Raw genomic sequence first — 17,658 nt, 5'->3', positions numbered from 1 at the left:
CCCACCTGAAGCTTTGCTGCCCAGTAGGAGGATTTCCCCCCCATGGGGTGAACAGGATGGCACCGAGATGAGAGGTGATAAAAGATCAAAGCTCCTGAGGGCAAACGCGCTAGGTCTGATTACTCCTCTTTGCTCACTCATTTTGGTGCTGTCTCTTTAAGGCATTCCTCAGGGAGTGGCTTGGGTGACATCAGCTCAGGGCATGAATGAACAGGACTGAAGTTTCCCACAAACTCCCATTAAGTTGCTCATGGCAGGAGGGCGCAGATAAGGAACCAGCAGCCGCAGCCGCCGCCGGAGAGACTCGGATCGTCCCAACCTCTCCCGAGGGCCCGAAGCCAGAAACATGAGAAGCCGATGGGCACAAGCGCCCTTCTACTTCGCCCTCCTGCTGCTCCCCAGCGCCCTGCTCAGCTCCCGGGCCAAAGAAGGTAAGAGCGAGGCTTTGCCCTGGGTTTTTAAGCCTTGTTCCTGCAGATGCAATTGACATGCCGGGTCCCACCCCTCCCGCCGGCCCCCTGGAAACTCGGCGCCCCTTGCTGGGGTGGGGGAAGCGGGGAGGAACGAGTGTCTGTTCCTGCCCTTATCTCGGGTTGATCCGCCGCCGATCGCCTCGCGTGGGGCCCCCGACACGTGTGTGGGGCAGAGAGGGGCTGAGAGCCGAGGCCGTGGCCACGAAAGGGGGCTGTGGCCCCGGCTGTGAGGGGGGGCAGGAGCCGGCTTGGCCGGGGCGGAATGCGGAGGGGCCCGAAGGAAAAACCGGCCGCGGGAAAGATTTGCAGAGCACCGGGCAAGTTTGATAAACCCCCGTCGGCACCTCGCTGTCTCACAGGCAGGTTGTTTTAGCGGCGCCTGGGATTGGGTGTGACTCCGGATCGGGAGGAGCGCTCATACCAGCGCGGACCTTGGCGGATTGGCTAGGAGCGGGGACTCACATTTCGGCCAGCAGAGGCTGGGAAGTGTCACGCGTGGGGGTGGTTCGGTGGAGGAGCCTGCTGCCGGGGGTAGGTGGGAGAAACTCGCCCCGGGTGAATGGATCTTCCCCGGCTTCAACTACCCGGGGAAAGGCGAGGGGGCCCTTCTGCCTGCTCCGATTCTTTGGAAGTCCCCTGGCGCCCGGGAGAAGTCGCGATTGCCCCACTTCGCCCAGGGCGGCTGATTCAGGGCGATGTCACTCTTGGGCTGGAAGTGTGAGCAGTGACACCTCGGTTACACAACCGCCTGGCTCGCCCAGATTGGGCCGCACAAGCCCATGGCAGGGCCAGGCAGGAGGGGAGGGGGCTGACTCACTGGTCGGAAGGTGCATGAGGTGTTGCGTTCCATGGTGTGAACCATTAAAGGGTGTGTTTGGGGGGGGGGGCGCTTTCCTTGTTTTGTCCAGAAGATTCCTTCTTTCCATGCAGTGTTTATTGAGAGACAGTGTTAATGTGTGGCCTGAATGCTGCTTTTGTAAAAATGTAAATTGCATGAGTGGTCCCTCTCCTGATTTAGAAACCCCCCGACACACCCAGGATATATCAGAGAGAGGGCCAGATTCTGCTTTCAGTGACACCAGAATAAATCTGAAGTTAACCCCACTGATTTTTAGTAAAGCTGCTCCAGATTGACTCTGGCCTTTAGCCCTCTGAAGACAGAATTATTACATTCCATTTTTTGGGGGGGGGGGCCGCTAGAGGAAAATTGATCCCAACTTCCAATCCGTACTTTTACCATGTAATGCTTCCAGCCAGGCGGGGCCGAGGTCCGACTCAAAGCCTTTCCGGAGTTTGGATCGAGGCTTTTGGGTTTGGGCCCATGTCTGAAACATTCCCAGCGTTCTAGGATTTCACCTACACTCCTGGGGATTGCTGCCCTGGGAGAAAAATCAAAGCAGATTGAAGCAGAATTCCTGCCTGGAATATTTAGGACAATATTAAGAGTTGTTTAAAAATCAAATAAACTTTTCCCCATCCTTCACTCACCCCTTCGTGCTAAGTGATTACAATGACCAGGACAAGGGTGCTTCTAGGGGTTTGTCTTATTTCTGTCTCCTGAGTAAGCAGACGCACCTTCATACTGGTATAACTGGGCATCCATGTACTGCTTTAACGAGATCTGTTTCTAAACTGATATAGTCATCAGATGGCTACAAAACCCTGTGTGCAGACAAGCTCGCAGGGGTCAGTAACTGATCTGCGCAGTGGTCAGACTCCCACTGGCTTTGAGCTTTGGCTTAGGTCCAGAGAGCAACTCCGGCACGCGGCTTGGCGGCTTCCCGGGATGGCTCCCAACTTCTGATCGGCTCCAGATTCAGCTCAGACCTTTCCCAACGCATGGGGCTGTTCCGATCTGGTGTTTGAGTTTTCTCCATCATAGAGATCCGGGGCTACTTGCGAAATTCCCACCTAGAGCTGAACGTTGGGATCGAGGATGTTTGTCTGGACCTGTCTGTCATTCAAAGAAGCCATTAGAAAAGGGAGCAGCTGTATTGAACTCTGAAATTTTGTGAGCGTGTATCTTAAACAAAAAGTGTTGTAAAGAAATCCAAACCCTCGGCGTGGGCACGTGACACCAGGATGGTTTTGGTCCGATGCTGAGTTATTGGATTTCTTTTAAAAAACCAAGCTGAATGTGGCTTAGGCATGGAATAATACGCACACTTGGGCAGATGGGCTGTAATTGCTCAGAAAGAAGCATAAGAATCTATGGCATAAATAAAGACTTAAGGCAACCCCCCCCCCCCCGCAACAATTGATAGCAGCTGCTAATTTGGGGCGCTTGGATTTTTAAGCACTCAGCAGGGGAGCTCGGTTTTTGGGTGCCCAGGCTTTGATTTTGCTGCCTCTCGGGTTGGCCACCCACCACTAGTAGCCGCTTTTGGCTATTCAACCATCCTTAAAACCAGGCATCGCTACATCAGCTTCCCCAGGCAGCTTGATTCGCTCCCCCCGAGAAGCAGCCGCTGGAAGGTAGCTGCAGGTTTTCAGATTAACGTTTGCGTTTGTTGTTTTCCAAGTGCCAGAAGTAATTGGTGTCTAATGTGGACTAATCTCTTGCCAAATTGCAGCTTCCAATTAACATTGCTGTGGAATAGAAGAGGGCTCGTTACTCGGTAAACTCCTGAGGTCTATTTTTATGCTTTTTATGCTGCAATATACCAGGGAAATCAGCTGCTTTAAGAACATGTGCTTTCAATCAGTCCTTGGGCTATAACCTGAGAAGTATATTCAAGGGTGAAATTCTCCTCTCCGATCTGCATGACGGATCTTGACAGTACTATTCTATTCCCCCTTGGAGTAATGATTCTGCATTAGGGAAAAAACCTGGAGTTCCTCCATATGTAAGGAGAGCAAAACATGCTAGGTGAAGTCCACAGTGGAGGGGCCAAAGGAGACCTTTGCCATTAGTCCAGAGCACTGTTACTACAGATAAGGTGCTCTGAGGGTCTGAATGCAGATCTACAAAACTGGAGAGCTAATCTCTGCTCTGACAACCGGCTCCCTCTCGGGGCTGGGCTGCATTGGCTAGAATAGGGTAGATAATTCTCCACCAAAGATAGAAGCTATAGTGTAGACAGGTCTCAGGTGTTCTCAGTGGGGCAACGCATGCGGTGGCGGGGGGGGGGGTGTCCCATTTTATCAGCCTTTGTGGCCTTGAGCAGATCACTTAGCTTTTCAAATAGGATTTTTCCTTTGTTGATTTAATGTTTTTAATAGCCAATTAAAACAGATTAAACAAGGCACTGAAAAGGGAGGGGGAGAAAGGATTTAAATGTGGGGGGGGAGGAATGGGGGGAATCTCTTCCAGCCTGTGAAAGCTTTGCCTGGATGACAGCACAAGCACAGACAGACAGACAAACAGACAGACCGACTGTGACTGGGTTTTTTTCTCCCTCTTGCGTAAAACACTTAAAAGGTGACTTGCAAATGAAACCTCGGAGCTGGGGCTGCTTCGGTGACCAGGCTCGGCCCACTGAGATGTTTGTATTATTCACATCGCCTTCTGAATAGGCTGGAGCGGGAGATAGTTAAAGTTACAGAGCATGCATGGTAGATGGGGGAGCTTTGCTCACTGAGGCTCCAATCCGCCGCATGCTGAAGTCCAGGAAAGCACTAAGCTCAGATCCTCAAAGGTATTTAAGTTCCTAACTCCCACTGGAAGTTAGGAACCTAAATCCTTTTGGGAATCAGGGCCTAAATGCCTCCAAATTCAAAGGGGATTTAAACTGGGCCTGAAACCGGTGCTTGCAAAGGCTGGGGCTGTGAGTCAAGAGATCCGGCTTCCAGGCTCTGCCGCAGATTCACTGTGCGGCATCACTGCCTCGCTCCGTGCCTCAGTTTCCCCAGCAGAGGCGTGGGGGAGCAATCAGCCCTGCAGCTGCCCTGTCAGCTACAAAACGGGGTGATAATGCTGGGAGATTCAGATGAATCTTTGCAAAGCGCCGGAGAGGGGGGAAGATAAATGGGTGAAGAAAGCGGAGGAAGTAGCACCACCAGGCGCCCTGCAATGACGGGGATGGAAACCAGCTGAGCCCACCTTTGCGTTGAAATAAGCCAGTGGGGTTTGCGTTAGCTGGGCAGATTGAGATCCCCGGTGAGGTGTCGACTCCATGCACAGCCCGGTTTCTGAGCTCCCATGCAGCCAGCTCCTCCGGGCTGGGGGTTCCTGCCGAGGGCCGCATTGGTGAGCCTGTACACACCACACCCGGTTTGCCTGAGGATTGCAGCCACCCTTATCTTTCATATGGAGGCGTGGCTGGTGGAGGGGCAGGTCCCAGCATGCGATGTAGCAATGCTGAGCGGGTCGGGCCGGGAAACAGGACGCTAGGATGGGTCACCTCCATGTGCTGCAAGGGGAGGGTGATGGTGCCCCAGGAACCTTGCTGGGTTAAGAGATAGCCAGCCCTTTCCAGGAGTGCAGGGCTCAGATCGGGACGTAAGGAGATGCTGGGTGGTGACGTTAAGCGGCACAGGCTGAGTTAATTAGTGTGTGGACCAGAGGGAACCCCAGCGTCTGTATGCAGCCGGCAGCCTGGAGGATGAATCCTCTTTGTGTTTATCACAGGCCCTCCTGTGCCCAGGGTGCTAAACTCTCCTCCCAACAGCTGCCCAGCTCAGGGGTGTCACTCACGAGACCCACCCCATCCCAGGCGCACAGGATCCCGGCATACAGGAGAAAGCCCCTGTATCAGACCAGTCATCAGCATGGCTTTAACTCCTTGGCTGGTCCTTCAAAACCTGCCGTGACTTGCCAGGTGCAACCTGCAGCCGGAGTAGGAGGGCGTGCCCTCTCCCTGCGTGGGCCAGGGGCTCGCCCCTGCTGCTAGCCAATATGCAGGGGGGTGGGACTGGTGCTCGGGGTGAGAATTCTCAAACTCAGCTCACTGCCAGGGTGCGAGATCCTGGCTGTGCCTTGCCTCACTGCCATGGGGGAGGAGGGGGCCTGGGGGTGCAGGACAGCTGGGAGAGACCTCCTGTGTCAGGGAGCGTATTCGGATCGGACCTGCAGCACTAGCCTCCCACATCCTTTATTCCTGCACAGACTGGGGTGCTGGCACCTGGATCAAAGAGATGGGATGGGGGGAGCCTGCGGAGCTGGGCTGTCCCATGTTAGCCGGGTGGGCCTGAACCCCACCCCCAAGCTCCCTGCTGGGGCTCTTCTTAGCCATGGGTTCATCTGCCCCTGGATTAAAGGCATTTCCAGCCCTAGGACTGGTCTGGGGTCCAAAGGCAGGTAGCAAAAGATGGATCCACAGAACCAAAGGGGGCTCACTGCCCAGCCTGCTTCCCAGATCCAGTCCACCCCATGGATCCACCCTGAACTTGCCCTGATCCAGGGACCCGCCCTTAACTGCACCACTGCAGGCAACACGGAGGGGGCGCTCGGCTGGGTATAAGCAGGGAACTGTGAAGAAGAAATGGGGTCTGGAGCAACCTTCAGCAACTGTCCTGGGTGGGAGCCAAAATGCAGGAGCTTGTTGGAAAAGCGGGGCCCAAGCTGGGTCACGTGTGGGGGGTGCAACAGGGCTTAGGGACTCTCTGGGGTGCAGGGCGTGGATTGCCTGATCTGTTTGGTCCTCCTGCAATCCAGCCCCACCAAGGGGCCGCCTGGTTAGCGCTGAGGGTACATCAACACTGCAATAAAACGCAGCCACAGGTCTCGCGGCCCGGGTCAGCTGTCTCGGGCAGCAGGGCTATAAACCTGCAGTGTAGACGGTCAGGCGCGGCCTGGTGCCTGGCCTCAGAGACCCTGAGCCTGGGTGTCTACCCTGCAATTGTACAGCCCTGTGAGCCGGTGTCAGCTGACCCGGGCCAGCCGCGGGACTTTCAGTGCCACGTAGCCCTATCCTGAGACGTCGAGGCAGGGAACACGCCCATGCCGTGGGCAGAGCCCAGCTCTTTCTGCTCCAAACCCCCCTCCCCAGAAGCCAGCTGGTGGGTAGCAGGAGCTGCAGGCGCTTTGGGAGGAGCAGAGGCCCTGCTGTTCCTCATGCCCACCTGGCGGGGCTGGCAAGGGGGCGTGTTTCTTTAAGGGAAGCTGGAGCAGGGTGATCTGGCCAGTGCTGCTTTACAGAGGGAGGGAGGGCATGGAGCCAGCTCTGCTGCCCTGGGAGAATAACCATAAAGAGATTTCCCCTGCATCCCAGCAGTGAGTTAGAGCGGGGTGGGCTGGGGGACTGCAGCCCGTCCCACGCAGCCTGGGGCCCCTCGGTGTCCAGGCTACAGCCCTGGCACCGAGACCTCAGGCCTGGCGCTCCTCCCCCTGACTGCCCCTGGCTCTCACAGATCTGAGAAGGGAGAGTCGGGCCCCTTCCCCAGCCTGAACCCTGGGTTCCTTAACAGCACGAGCCCGGAGCCCATGGGGTGCATGCGCCTCTGGCCTGCCCGATACCCTCCACCGCTCGCTCAGAGATCCCTGATGCTAACACATTCCTGGCTGGCTGATTCACCAGGGCTTGGCAGGGCCCTGATGGGCTGGGTAATTGCTTCCGTTCAGGCCTGGGCCGCTCGCCCTTTGATTTCACTGCCTCTGTCATGCGGCTGCTGGGTTATTTATTTTTCTTTTCTTCTTTCCTTCCTCTTTTCAAATCCATCTGATCCCTTGGCAGGTTCCAGCCTCCGCCCCTGTGCTGATGGGGACAAGAGGCTCCGGCCCCGGCATGTCTGAACATGTCTTATGAGGGTTTGGCTGGCTGAGGACAGGGGCTGGCCATGGCAGATCCCATCACTGGCCAGTCAAGGACAACAGTGGCCACTGCCTGAGGCTACCTGTCTGTAATGTGCCTATGCAATGGTGCAGTGGTCCAGCTGGTGGGGTTAGGGGTGTATTTCTTTCCTGACCCCTGTGCCATGATCTGCCTTGTTGTCATTACCTTCACTTTGCATGGCTCCAGTTTTCACTTGTGGTTGCAAAATAGACTCGTCCTCTCAAAGACTCCCAACCACAATGTTTGCCTTGATGAGAAAAAAAGATGGCCTTGTGGTGAAAGCCCTGGGCTGAGACTCAGGAGGGCTGGCTTCTGGTCCCAGCTTTTCCACAGGCTCCCTGGGTGATCTTAGGCAAGTCGTTTACTCCTTCTGAGCCTCAGTTTCCCCACTTTAGAATGAGGGTAATCACACTCCCTTAAAAAGAAAAAAGAAAAGGAGTACTTGTGGCACCTTAGAGACTAACCAGTTTATTTGAGCATGAGCTTTCGTGAGCTACAGCTCACTTCATCGGATGCATAGCATATTGTGGAAACTGCAGTTTTGCTATATGCTATGCATCCGATGAAGTGAGCTGTAGCTCACGAAAGCTCATGCTCAAATAAACTGGTTAGTCTCTAAGGTGCCACAAGTACTCCTTTTCTTTTTTCTTTTTACGAATACAGACTAACACGGCTGTTACTCTGAAACCTGTCACACTCCCTTAATCACACTCAGGGGGTTATGCGGATAAATCTGTTGGTAATGAATTAAGAAGTACTTGGAGTGATGAGGCTGTGGAAATGCTTAGAAATCCTGCAGCTGTGAGTTACACAGGTTGGCAGTACGGTGTGTGAAGATGGGAGGGTCTTGTGGTTACAGCAATGCTTTTAGGAGCCAGAGCTAGGAAAATGAGGGCTACCCCCTCCCCACCCCAGTCTTTCTTCCAGGCACAGATATCACCAAGCAAGGCCTAGCTCCTGGGGCTGATTCTGCTCTCACTCCCAGCCGAGTAAAGCAGGAAGGCAATGGGGTTACAGTGCTGCAAGTCAGGGAATAAGCAAGAGCAGAACGAGTGAGGTGAGGCTTCCTCCAGCAATCCTAGCCCAGCGCATGTGCTGAGACCCAGAGAATGGAGACAGACACCCTCCACCCCCACCCCATTCCAAGCCCCCTCGGAGGCAACAGGGTTGGTTTGCAAGCTGCAGCGTAATGTTAATGAATGGTTGCAGCCTTGGCAGCTGCGAGCAGCCACTGGATCCAAACTGGCGTCTGGAAGAGATTTCGTTCCCGCAGCACCGCGGCTCCTTTTCACACAGTGGAAAAAAAACTGGAGAATGGGAGCGCCAAAGAGGAAAACCCTGGAGGCGACAGGGATCATGCCTGTTTGGGGTGAAGGACCAGCGAGTCGGGGTGGGCGTGCAGCAGGAAGGGCTGAATTGGATGCTGCCAGCACAGGAGTTAGCAGAGCAAAGGGGCATCCTGCCTGCTATCCTGTCTCCGAAGCCGCATGCTTCCGAGAAAGGCATCAGACCTGCTACTGCAGTGATAGGGGGAGGAAATTCCTGCCTGACCTCTGCTGAGCTGGTGCCCTGAAGCATGAGGGCTAGTAGCCTCGTAATCCTTATACCAGCTAGCGCAGATTCATCTCTGGCATAACACCATCGACTTCACTGGGGTTATGCCAGGGATGATTTGGCCCTATTGTCTAACCCGACCTGGCTTCCTCTTAGCAGTGAACAGAGCTGGGCCGGCCTGACCTTTGCCGAAACCTCCCTCCTGCACCTTTGGATCCTCTGCCCTTTCCTCTCCGGCTGCCGCCCTGTTCCTAAATAAAAAGCCTCTAGCTCGTTAGTCAGCTGCTCAGATAATGGGAATGAGGGCAAATAAAAAAGCAGCCCTGAGATAAGCGCGAGATAAGGGTGCTGGTGTCTCCACCCTGATGGTGACTGCCCAGCACTGGGGCCATGATGCTGCTGCAGCCCCTGCAGCTTTGGGGACCCAGCCTAAAGGCGCGGGGGAGAGTAGAGGCCAAGGCCATAGGAAGCAGGTGCCTGCGTTGAGAGGTTACTCCTGGGCAGAGCTGTCCTGCTCTGGCTCTGTGCTGAGCTGCAGGGCCACCCAGATTTCGTATTGCCCCGCTCTGGGGAACAGCCACCATCGGCCCCTCGGCGTAGCCAAAGCAGGGAGCAAATGCTTGTTGGGGCAAGGGCTGAGCTGAGCCATGGGGCTGGGCCCTTTATGGTCCCTTGTGGTGCCGGCAGGAGGCACGACAGGTTTGTTTAAAACAAAGGTTGCCGGAGCTTTGAGGGGGCGTGGCTGCTGGATCTTTAACAAAGAGGGGTTTTCTCCACGCTGCACAGCAGGTGCTGGTGTTAAATAGGCATGAATGAAACCAGCCTCTGGCCTTGCACCCTCGCTCACACCCGTGCAAAGTGCTACGCCACTGTGCGAGAGTGGAGGGTTCTGATCTGGGGGGGTTTTTCCCCCTCGGCTGGGCTCGGTGAATGCGCCAGACATCTGGTTGTCTGTCGGTGAGATGAGGTGCCTGCAGCTGGGTTGTATATTCCCCCTCCCCTGGTCTAACCACGTTTGTTTGCTTTCCCTTTCAGTTGTCCTGCTGGATTTTGCCAAAGCCCACGGGGAGCTCGGCTGGCTGACCCATCCCTATGGGAAGGGGGTAAGTCTGAATCCCTAGCACTAGGCGGGAGCTCTCGGGGGTGGGGGTGGGGTCACTCCATAGATCCGCTCCTGATTCACCCTGAGGTTAGCGAGAGGAGAATCCGCTTCGACGTCCGTTGGGAGGCAGAGGACACAGGAGGTGCCCATGCCTCGACTGGTGACCAGACCCTCTGGGAGTAGCAGCCAGGGCTTAGGGAATTCTTTGCCTTTCCTTTCTGGATCCTGCCCACCCTCTATTCAGTTTAAATCCAGAGTAACCACTCTAGTGTAAACGACAGCAGAATCTGGCCCAGCAATGCTGGCTAGTGGTGGGTGGGGAGCTTTTCAAACTCAGCCCTCTCCTCGAGAGGGAGTGCCCAGCTCTGCCATTGGAGTGGCACGTGATGTGAATTGGGTGGGCTGTACAGGGTATGTTTGCTTTAAACATAACATGGGCCCAGGGCCAAAGCACAAGGTGGGGAGCGGGGTGGTTTGTCCTTCCATAAGCAGGTTCGGTTTATTGTTCAAAGATGGAAGATGGGGGTTGTGATCTCGTCCGTGATCTCAGGGGGCCTGGGGAGAATGCTGGGCAGCCCTGGGGCTTTGGGTGGTGGCTTTAAGGGCTCACCGCAGTCACTGCTTTATCGCAGCCCCTTTTTAAAGTTGATCAGGTCAGTTCAAACCAATCCATGCATGACTCCGGCCCTTTGAGAGCCCCTTTGCTGTGATGAGCTCAAAGCACTTTTCAGTTGGGATTAACCTCCCCGCCCCCACCCCACTTATGCTGGTGAGGTAGGTCACTGTGATTGTCCCCTTGTACAGATTGGGAAACTGAGGCACGGGGAGGGGAAGAGATGTGCTCACATCCCGAGCCAGTGGAAAAGTCAGGAATTAAATCCTGGTCCCCTGGTTCCTGGTCCCCCCGGCTCTAACCAGACTCGGTTCCCTGGCTCCCGGTCTTCCCCGCCCCAAGTTCTAACCAGACCCAGGTCCCCTGGCTTCTGTCCCCCCACTCTAACCAGCCTCAGGACCCCTGACTCCTTGGCCCCCTGCTCTAACTGCTAGACTTTCCCCTTGAACGCTGTGGCTGGAGGCTGTAATAGTGCTGGGCTGTATCGGCGTATTTGGAGAAAATCGGCTCATCGCTGCCTGCTGGGAGGGGCCACGTCTGGATTCCTCCCCCTCCCCACCGAGACTTTCAGGAGCTGCCTCTTCCCTGTTCTCCAGCGCCCTGGCTCGGGGACTGCCCCTGCGGGAGGCGGTGGTGACCTCCCGGGGAAGGCTCTTGGTCAGGAAAGTGGGACGGGAATGGGAAGGAACCTGAATTCTTGGCCGTAGAGGGGGTAGAGCTGTGCTGGGGGCCTCAGGAAAGAGCTGGGCCCTGCCCGCCGGGAGCTGTCCTGTGGGGTGGCGCATGTCCCGATGCAGGGAAGGGCACGGGGGGCATTTCTCTCAGCAAGGAGCCGAAGATCAGGCTCTGGAAGGAAGGCATGGCCTTGCTTGGCAGGCCTCTGTGGTGGGGTCTTTGGAAGTGATGTAGGCTAGAGATCAGGTAGGGTCCTATTGCTGTTCGGGGCGGAGGGCGGGGCACTGCACTTACTGACTAAGACCAGACCCCCCGTGGGAGTTAGGCACCTATGAGGATCTGGGCTTGAGTGTACACAGGCAGACCAACCCTGCACCACCCCATGCCTTCACCCCCCATCCATTGACCCCTCCTCTATACGGCCCCAGGTCGCACATCCTGGGCCAGGCGCTGAGCTCCGGCCATCCGGCGTGCCACCACCGATGCTAGAGAGACTGCTCTGGATTTCCCTGAGGTCATTGGGATCAGAGCCTGCCCCCCCCCCCCCATTTCCTTGATCAGGGAGCAGAGATCGAGGTGGGGGGGTTATACTCTGGGGGCCCCCGTGGTCACCCCATTGCAGGGGGGATGCGGCGCATGAGGGGCTAAGCGCCAGCTGCGGGATATCAGTAGAGCTGTGTGGGGAGGCCCAAGGCCAGAATAGCAGGGGCAAGTCTGCAGTGGGGCTGCAGGAGTGAGCAGCTTCGGCACAACAGGGTGTGCGGCACCTAGGGCCAGCATAGCAGGTCGGTGCACTGGGGATGGGCCGGAGGGCGGCTGGAGCTCTCAACACACTCTGAACATTCAGTCTTGGGGGACTCTCTCCTGCGGCCCTGCCAGACTGCCAGGAAACATTCCAGCCCCTGGCTCCCCAGGGGGAGCCACATGGGGTGGGCGGGGGGCGAGGAGGCCAGGGGGCTGCCGGGTGGGATCAGATGTCCCTTGTTTGCAGCAGTGTGGAGACCCCCAGGCTGGCTGCCCTTTCCTCTTCCTCCCCCAACCCCAACCCGAGCAGCTATTTGTTTTGGTCTTTCCTGGCAGGTTTCCTATCTCCTGCCCTCCGGTGGGCCATGTCAGGAGGTTAATTGGCCAGTGTGTTCTGCCCTCCGCCCGCCCGCAGGACTGTGCTGACAAGTTAATCCCCTGGGTTTGCTAAACCTCAGCTATTTCCAAGAGCCAGGTGGAACCCGGCTGGCTCCAGCCGCAGCCCCAGCCCCGCCTCCGCCCCAGCCAGGCTGACAGCCTGATCTCGCTCCCAGTGGAAAGATACTCACTGATGTCAAGGAGCGCTGGGGTCAGAGTGTCTTTGGCTGGCCAGGCTTCCCAGGAATGGGATGAGATTTAATTTAATTTCCAGCATCTGGAATAATTTGGGAGCAGCGCCCCCCCGTGGACGGGGTGAGAACTGGTCGACAGTGCTGGCTCCAGCAGAGAGTGGGCAGCTTGGTCCGAGCTCTGTGTTTGCACTTTGCGGGCTTGTGTTGGGCACCCAGAATCAGAGGCCCCTTAATAATGTGGGGCCTGAACCGCCACAAGCCTCAGTTTCTCCATCTGTAAAACCAAGGTTGGTCTCTTGACCTGACAAGCGCACCAGAGGGTCGAGGGTCAATATCCATCCATGGACAATGGCAGGGTGTCTGTAGGAGGACAGGCAATAGGCAGCGGAGGGGGCGGGCATGGGGTGAGCATGCTGAGACCGGGTGTAATTGCAGGGCGGTATTGGGATCAAACCGCCCGTGGCTGCCTTCGGTTGCAGGGCGGAGCCGAGGTAGGGTTCACCAGGTCCCAGCTCCCCGCTTCAGGGCATGAGCCAACCTCCAGCTGAGGGGGTCAGGAAGAAACTTAACCAGGGGCCCTGCAGGATTTCTTGCACCTTCTTCCGACCATCCGATAGAGGAGCTGGGCTGGCAGTGCCTAGGCTCCAGCCCATTTTGCTCTCATGTAACCCCTCGTCTCCCCCGGGCAGTGGGACCTCCTCCAGAACGTCATGAACGAATCCCTCATCTACATCTACTCAGTCTGCAACGTGATGGAAGGCGACCAGGACAACTGGCTGCGGACCAACTGGATCTACCGCAGCGAGGCTGAGCGCATCTTCATCGAGCTGAAGTTCACGGTGCGGGACTGCAACAGCTTCCCGGGTGGGGCCAGCTCCTGCAAGGAGACCTTCAACCTGTACTACGCCGAATCGGATGTGGACTATGGCACCAACTTCCAGAAGCGCCAGTTCAGGAAGATCGCCACCATTGCGCCCGACGAGATCACCGTGCGCGACGACTTCGCCTCCCGCAACGTCAAGCTCAACATGGAGGTGCGCTCAGTGGGGCCTCTGAGCCGCAAGGGCTTCTACCTGGCCTTCCAGGACATCGGGGCCTGCGTGGCCCTGCTCTCCGTCCGCATCTACTACAAGAAGTGCCCCGGCGTGCTGCAGAACATGGCGCTCTTCCCCGAGACCATCGCCGGCGCCGACTCGCAGGCGCTGGCCAAGGTCAGGGGCACGTGCGTGGAGGACGCGGTGGCCAGCGAGGAGCCCAGCATGCATTGCAACTCGGACGGGGAATGGCTGGTGCCCATCGGGCAGTGCCTGTGCCGGGCGGGCTACGAGAAAGTGGAGGAGAGCTGCAAAGGTAAGGGCGCCCGGATGGGGGTGCGCATGGGGAGAGTGGGGGGGGAAGATCTCGTGTGTACGAGGCTGCTGGGGCTGGGGCAGCACGGGCAGGGGCCGTGCAGAACTCCCCAGGCGATACCAGTGTTATTGTGGGCTCCCACACTCAGCTCTGCTGGTGCCCCCCAGTCCCAATCTGCACCCCCCACCCCCACCCCGCTTATTATTCTCAACCCAGCTATTCCAGCCCTGAGCGCCCTCTTAGCCCCCAGATCTAGTGATGCCTCTCAGTCCTGACCCCCAGCCCTGGGCCTGGGCACACACAGAGCTGACAATCAACCTCAACCCTGACCTGTGGCCACGTGATATCTCAGCCCTGGGCTCCCAACACAGCTCGGCTGATAGCCCTGAACCCTGCCCCGCAGCCCCTCTGCTCTCCCAGCCCTGGGCAAATGCTTCTATTTCCATTCATTCTCTTCTCTGCCCTGCTCCCCCTTGGGGGCGCCCTCCTGGGCCAGGTCTCAAGGCTGCTTCCTTGCTCCGGGAGGGGCACCAGCAAACTGGAGAGCAGAGATCTGAGCCTCCCCGATAAAACCCTCCTAAACAATAGGCATCAGTGTTGGGAGCGGTGGGGGAGGGGGCAGGGGGTCCAGCCATGGAGCAGATGCCTGTGCTGGCCTGGCAGCTCCCTCATGACATGAGTGGTGAGGAATGCAGTGGGAGAGGGGCCGGCAGGATAAACCCCAGCAATGCAAAAAGTGGTGCTGGGGGGTGGGGGGGAACTCAGACCTTTGCAGGGTAGAATCGACACGCCTAACTCCCTCCCACACATACTTGCTGTCGACCCTGGACAGCTCGCGGAGTCCGGGGTCCTCCAGGTCAAGGAGCAGGGAAGGGTTTGATTTATGGGGATTAGCTGCAAACAAAGCAGCCACGAGTCCTGGGACAGTGGGGTGGGAGTGGGGGTGGGGGATGGAGCCATTCTGCGGCGGGAGGGGGCTGAAAACCCAGGCCATGTCCCACCTGGTGCTGGGGCTGTTCTTCCTAGCCCAGCACGTCCCCCAGAGACACCCCCTGGGTGTCTATTGGCCCTGGGTGTCTTTTTGCCACCCCCATCCCCCCAATAAGCCCAGCATGGGCAGCAGCCTGGCATGCCCCTGCCCCAGTGCCCCCGGAGGGATCCCTCTAGGAGAGACTCCACGGTCCATTCAGTCCTCAGCTGCCCAGCTGCTGTCAGCTCCTTGCCTTGGACCTGAGAAATATCGGCCGCCAGGTGTGGGAGAGGAGCGGAGAACGGAGCCCTGCTCCGCCCTGGTGTCTGTGGGGGCCTGAGCCGCATCTGGGCTCTGGATTGGCCCCCCTCCCTGGATCAGGGCCTCGCCGGCCCCACAGGAGGGCGGTTAAGGTGCCATGGGTGAGCCCCGCCCTTGCAGGGAGCTCGCGCACGTCAGCGGCTGGCGCGGTGGGATCCCCCGGCCGGGAGTTGTGTGGGAGCGCTCGCGGTTATGTCACGTCTGACAGCTGCTGTGATCCAGCTGTTCCCCTCCCCTTGGGCTGCTGTGCCCTCGCTCCAGCACCACTGCCCGGCTCTGCGGCTCAACCCCCCGGATGGTGGGGCTCATGGGCCGTGCAGGGCCTACGCCCTCTCCGCCTGCCGTGGCCGCCCGGCTCCCTCCGGCCCAGCTGGGTGAGGATGGTGCTGAGCCCCCGCAAGGCCCAAGAGCCCCCTGGCCAGGTAGGGGGAGCCGGGATGGGGGGAAGGGAGCTGCCCCCTCCCACCCCAAATTGCTGAGCCCGGGGGGGCTGCTAAAGGCCGTCCCGTCTTAGTACGGCCTCGGCCAGCTCTGCAGCCGACAGGAGCCTCTTGACCTCAAACCACAGGCTCCTGGGGCTCCATTTTCCCCCTAACTTCCCTTGTGCAAAGGGGGAGCTTGACAGGTCAATGCATCAGGCTCCCTCCGACACCTGCCTTGGGTCACAAGTGACTCGAGTTTGTTGGTCTCAGCCCTACTCTTGGAGGGGAAGGTGTGCTTGGGGACCTTCAGGGAGGGGCCCAGGACTGTTGGAGCAGGGGTGCGGCAGGGGCGTGGGTTGGCATTGTCCTTACAGTCCCTGAGCCCAGTTAAGCTATGAATCCCTCTGTGTCTGGAGAACGGCACCCAAGGAGAGGCCAGGTGTGACTGGGGGTCTGGGGATCGGGGTGGGGGGTGTTTATGGATCTTGCTGCCTGCCTTGGAGACAAGAGGTCTCTGGCAGTTACCAAGGAGGTTGAGTGGCAGCTATAAATTGCCCCAGCCTTGCGACCCCGGCGCTGGGATGGCCTGTGAGACACCAATCTGCCTTCTCCAGGGGCTCCAGGGAAGCAGCAATAAATTGGGAAGTGCCTTTCCCCAGCTTCCAGCTCCCATCCCAGGTGCGCTGTCTCCTGGCCGAGTTCCCCGGCTGCTGGGAGCAGGTGGGCTGGGATCAAGGCCCTGGGGTGCGGGGGCTGGCGTCTCTCTGGAGATTCAGCTCTTTCAGATGTTTGCCCCCGAGTCAGGAACAGAGGGTTGCGTCTCTGCTTCGTACACAGGAGAATCCTGAGGCTACAATAGCAGTGGGGGGCTCAGCGTGATTGAGGGGGGCTCGCAGAGCTGTGGATGGGGAGCTTAGGGCTGGTATAGCAGGGGGCTGCGGGTCAGGATTGAGGGGCGCTGGCAGAACTGCCCACATGGGGCCCAGGCGTGGAATGGCAGAGTTGTGGGTGGGGACCCCAGGGCTGGGATAGCTGGGGGCTGCGGGTCGGGATTGAGGGGTGCTGGCAGGGCTATGTGGGGAGCTCAGGGCTGGGATAGCTGGGGGCTGCGGGTCGGGATTGAAGGGTGCTGGCAGGGCTATGTGGGGAGCTCAGGGCTGGGATAGCTGGGGGCTGTGGGTCGGGATTGAGGGGTGCTGGCAGGGCTAAGTGGGGAGCTCAGGGCAGGGATAGCTGGGGGCTGCGGGTCGGGATTGAGGGGTGCTGGCAGGGCTATGTGGGGACCCCAGGGCTGGGATAGCTGGGGACTGCGGGTCGGGATTGAGGGGTGCTGGCAGGGCTATGTGGGGAGCTCAGGGCTGGGATAGCTGGGGGCTGCGGGTCGGGATTGAAGGGTGCTGGCAGGGCTATGTGGGGAGCTCAAGGCTGGGATAGCTGGGGGCTGCGGGTCAGGATTGAGGGGTGCTGGCAGGGCTATGTGGGGAGCTCAGGGCTGGGATAGCTGGGGGCTGCGGGTCAGGATTGAAGGGTGCTGGCAGGGCTATGTGGGGAGCTCAGGGCTGGGATAGCTGGGGGCTGCGGGTCGGGATTGAGGGGTGCTGGCAGGGCTATGTGGGGAGCTCAGGGCTGGGATAGCTGGGGGCTGCGGGTCGGGATTGAGGGGTGCTGGCAGGGCTATGTGGGGAGCTCAGGGCTGGGATAGCTGGGGGCTGCGGGTCGGGATTGAAGGGTACTGGCAGGGCTATGTGGGGAGCTCAGGTCTGGGATAGCTGGGGGCTGCGGGTCGGGATTGAGGGGTGCTGGCAGGGCTATGTGGGGAGCTCAGGGCTGGGATAGCTGGGGGCTGCGGGTCAGGATTGAAGGGTGCTGGCAGGGCTATGTGGGGAGCTCAGGGCTGGGATAGCTGGGGGCTGCGGGTCAGGATTGAGGGGTGCTGGCAGGGCTATGTGGGGACCCCAGGGCTGGGATAGCTGGGGGCTGCGGGTCAGGATTGAAGGGTGCTGGTAGGGCTATGTGGGGAGCTCAGGGCTGGGATAGCTGGGGGCTGCGGGTCAGCATTGAAGGGTGCTGGCAGGGCTATGTGGGGAGCTCAGGGCTGGGATAGCTGGGGGCTGCGGGTCGGGATTGAGGGGTGCTGGCAGGGCTATGG

The 17,658-nt window shown here is 58.5% G+C and overlaps 1 protein-coding gene across 1 annotated transcript in view; it reads left to right on the top strand.

The window, feature by feature from the left end:
• Nucleotides 1-257: 257 nt before the first annotated feature.
• EPHA2 (EPH receptor A2) overlaps nucleotides 258-17,658 on the top strand; it is a 38,940-nt gene continuing 21,539 nt past the window's right edge. The window contains exons 1-3 of the mRNA XM_074975178.1: nucleotides 258-431; nucleotides 9,776-9,843; nucleotides 13,136-13,796. Of these exons, the coding sequence (XP_074831279.1) occupies nucleotides 347-431; nucleotides 9,776-9,843; nucleotides 13,136-13,796 (814 nt within the window). The 5' untranslated portion in view covers nucleotides 258-346. The remainder of the gene's footprint in view (nucleotides 432-9,775; nucleotides 9,844-13,135; nucleotides 13,797-17,658) is intronic.

The sequence above is a fragment of the Natator depressus genome, chromosome 18 (genome assembly GCF_965152275.1).
Source record: "Natator depressus isolate rNatDep1 chromosome 18, rNatDep2.hap1, whole genome shotgun sequence".
In the NCBI taxonomy this organism is placed as follows: Eukaryota; Metazoa; Chordata; order Testudines; family Cheloniidae; genus Natator; species Natator depressus.
This window is presented reverse-complemented; position numbering and strand designations above follow the sequence as displayed.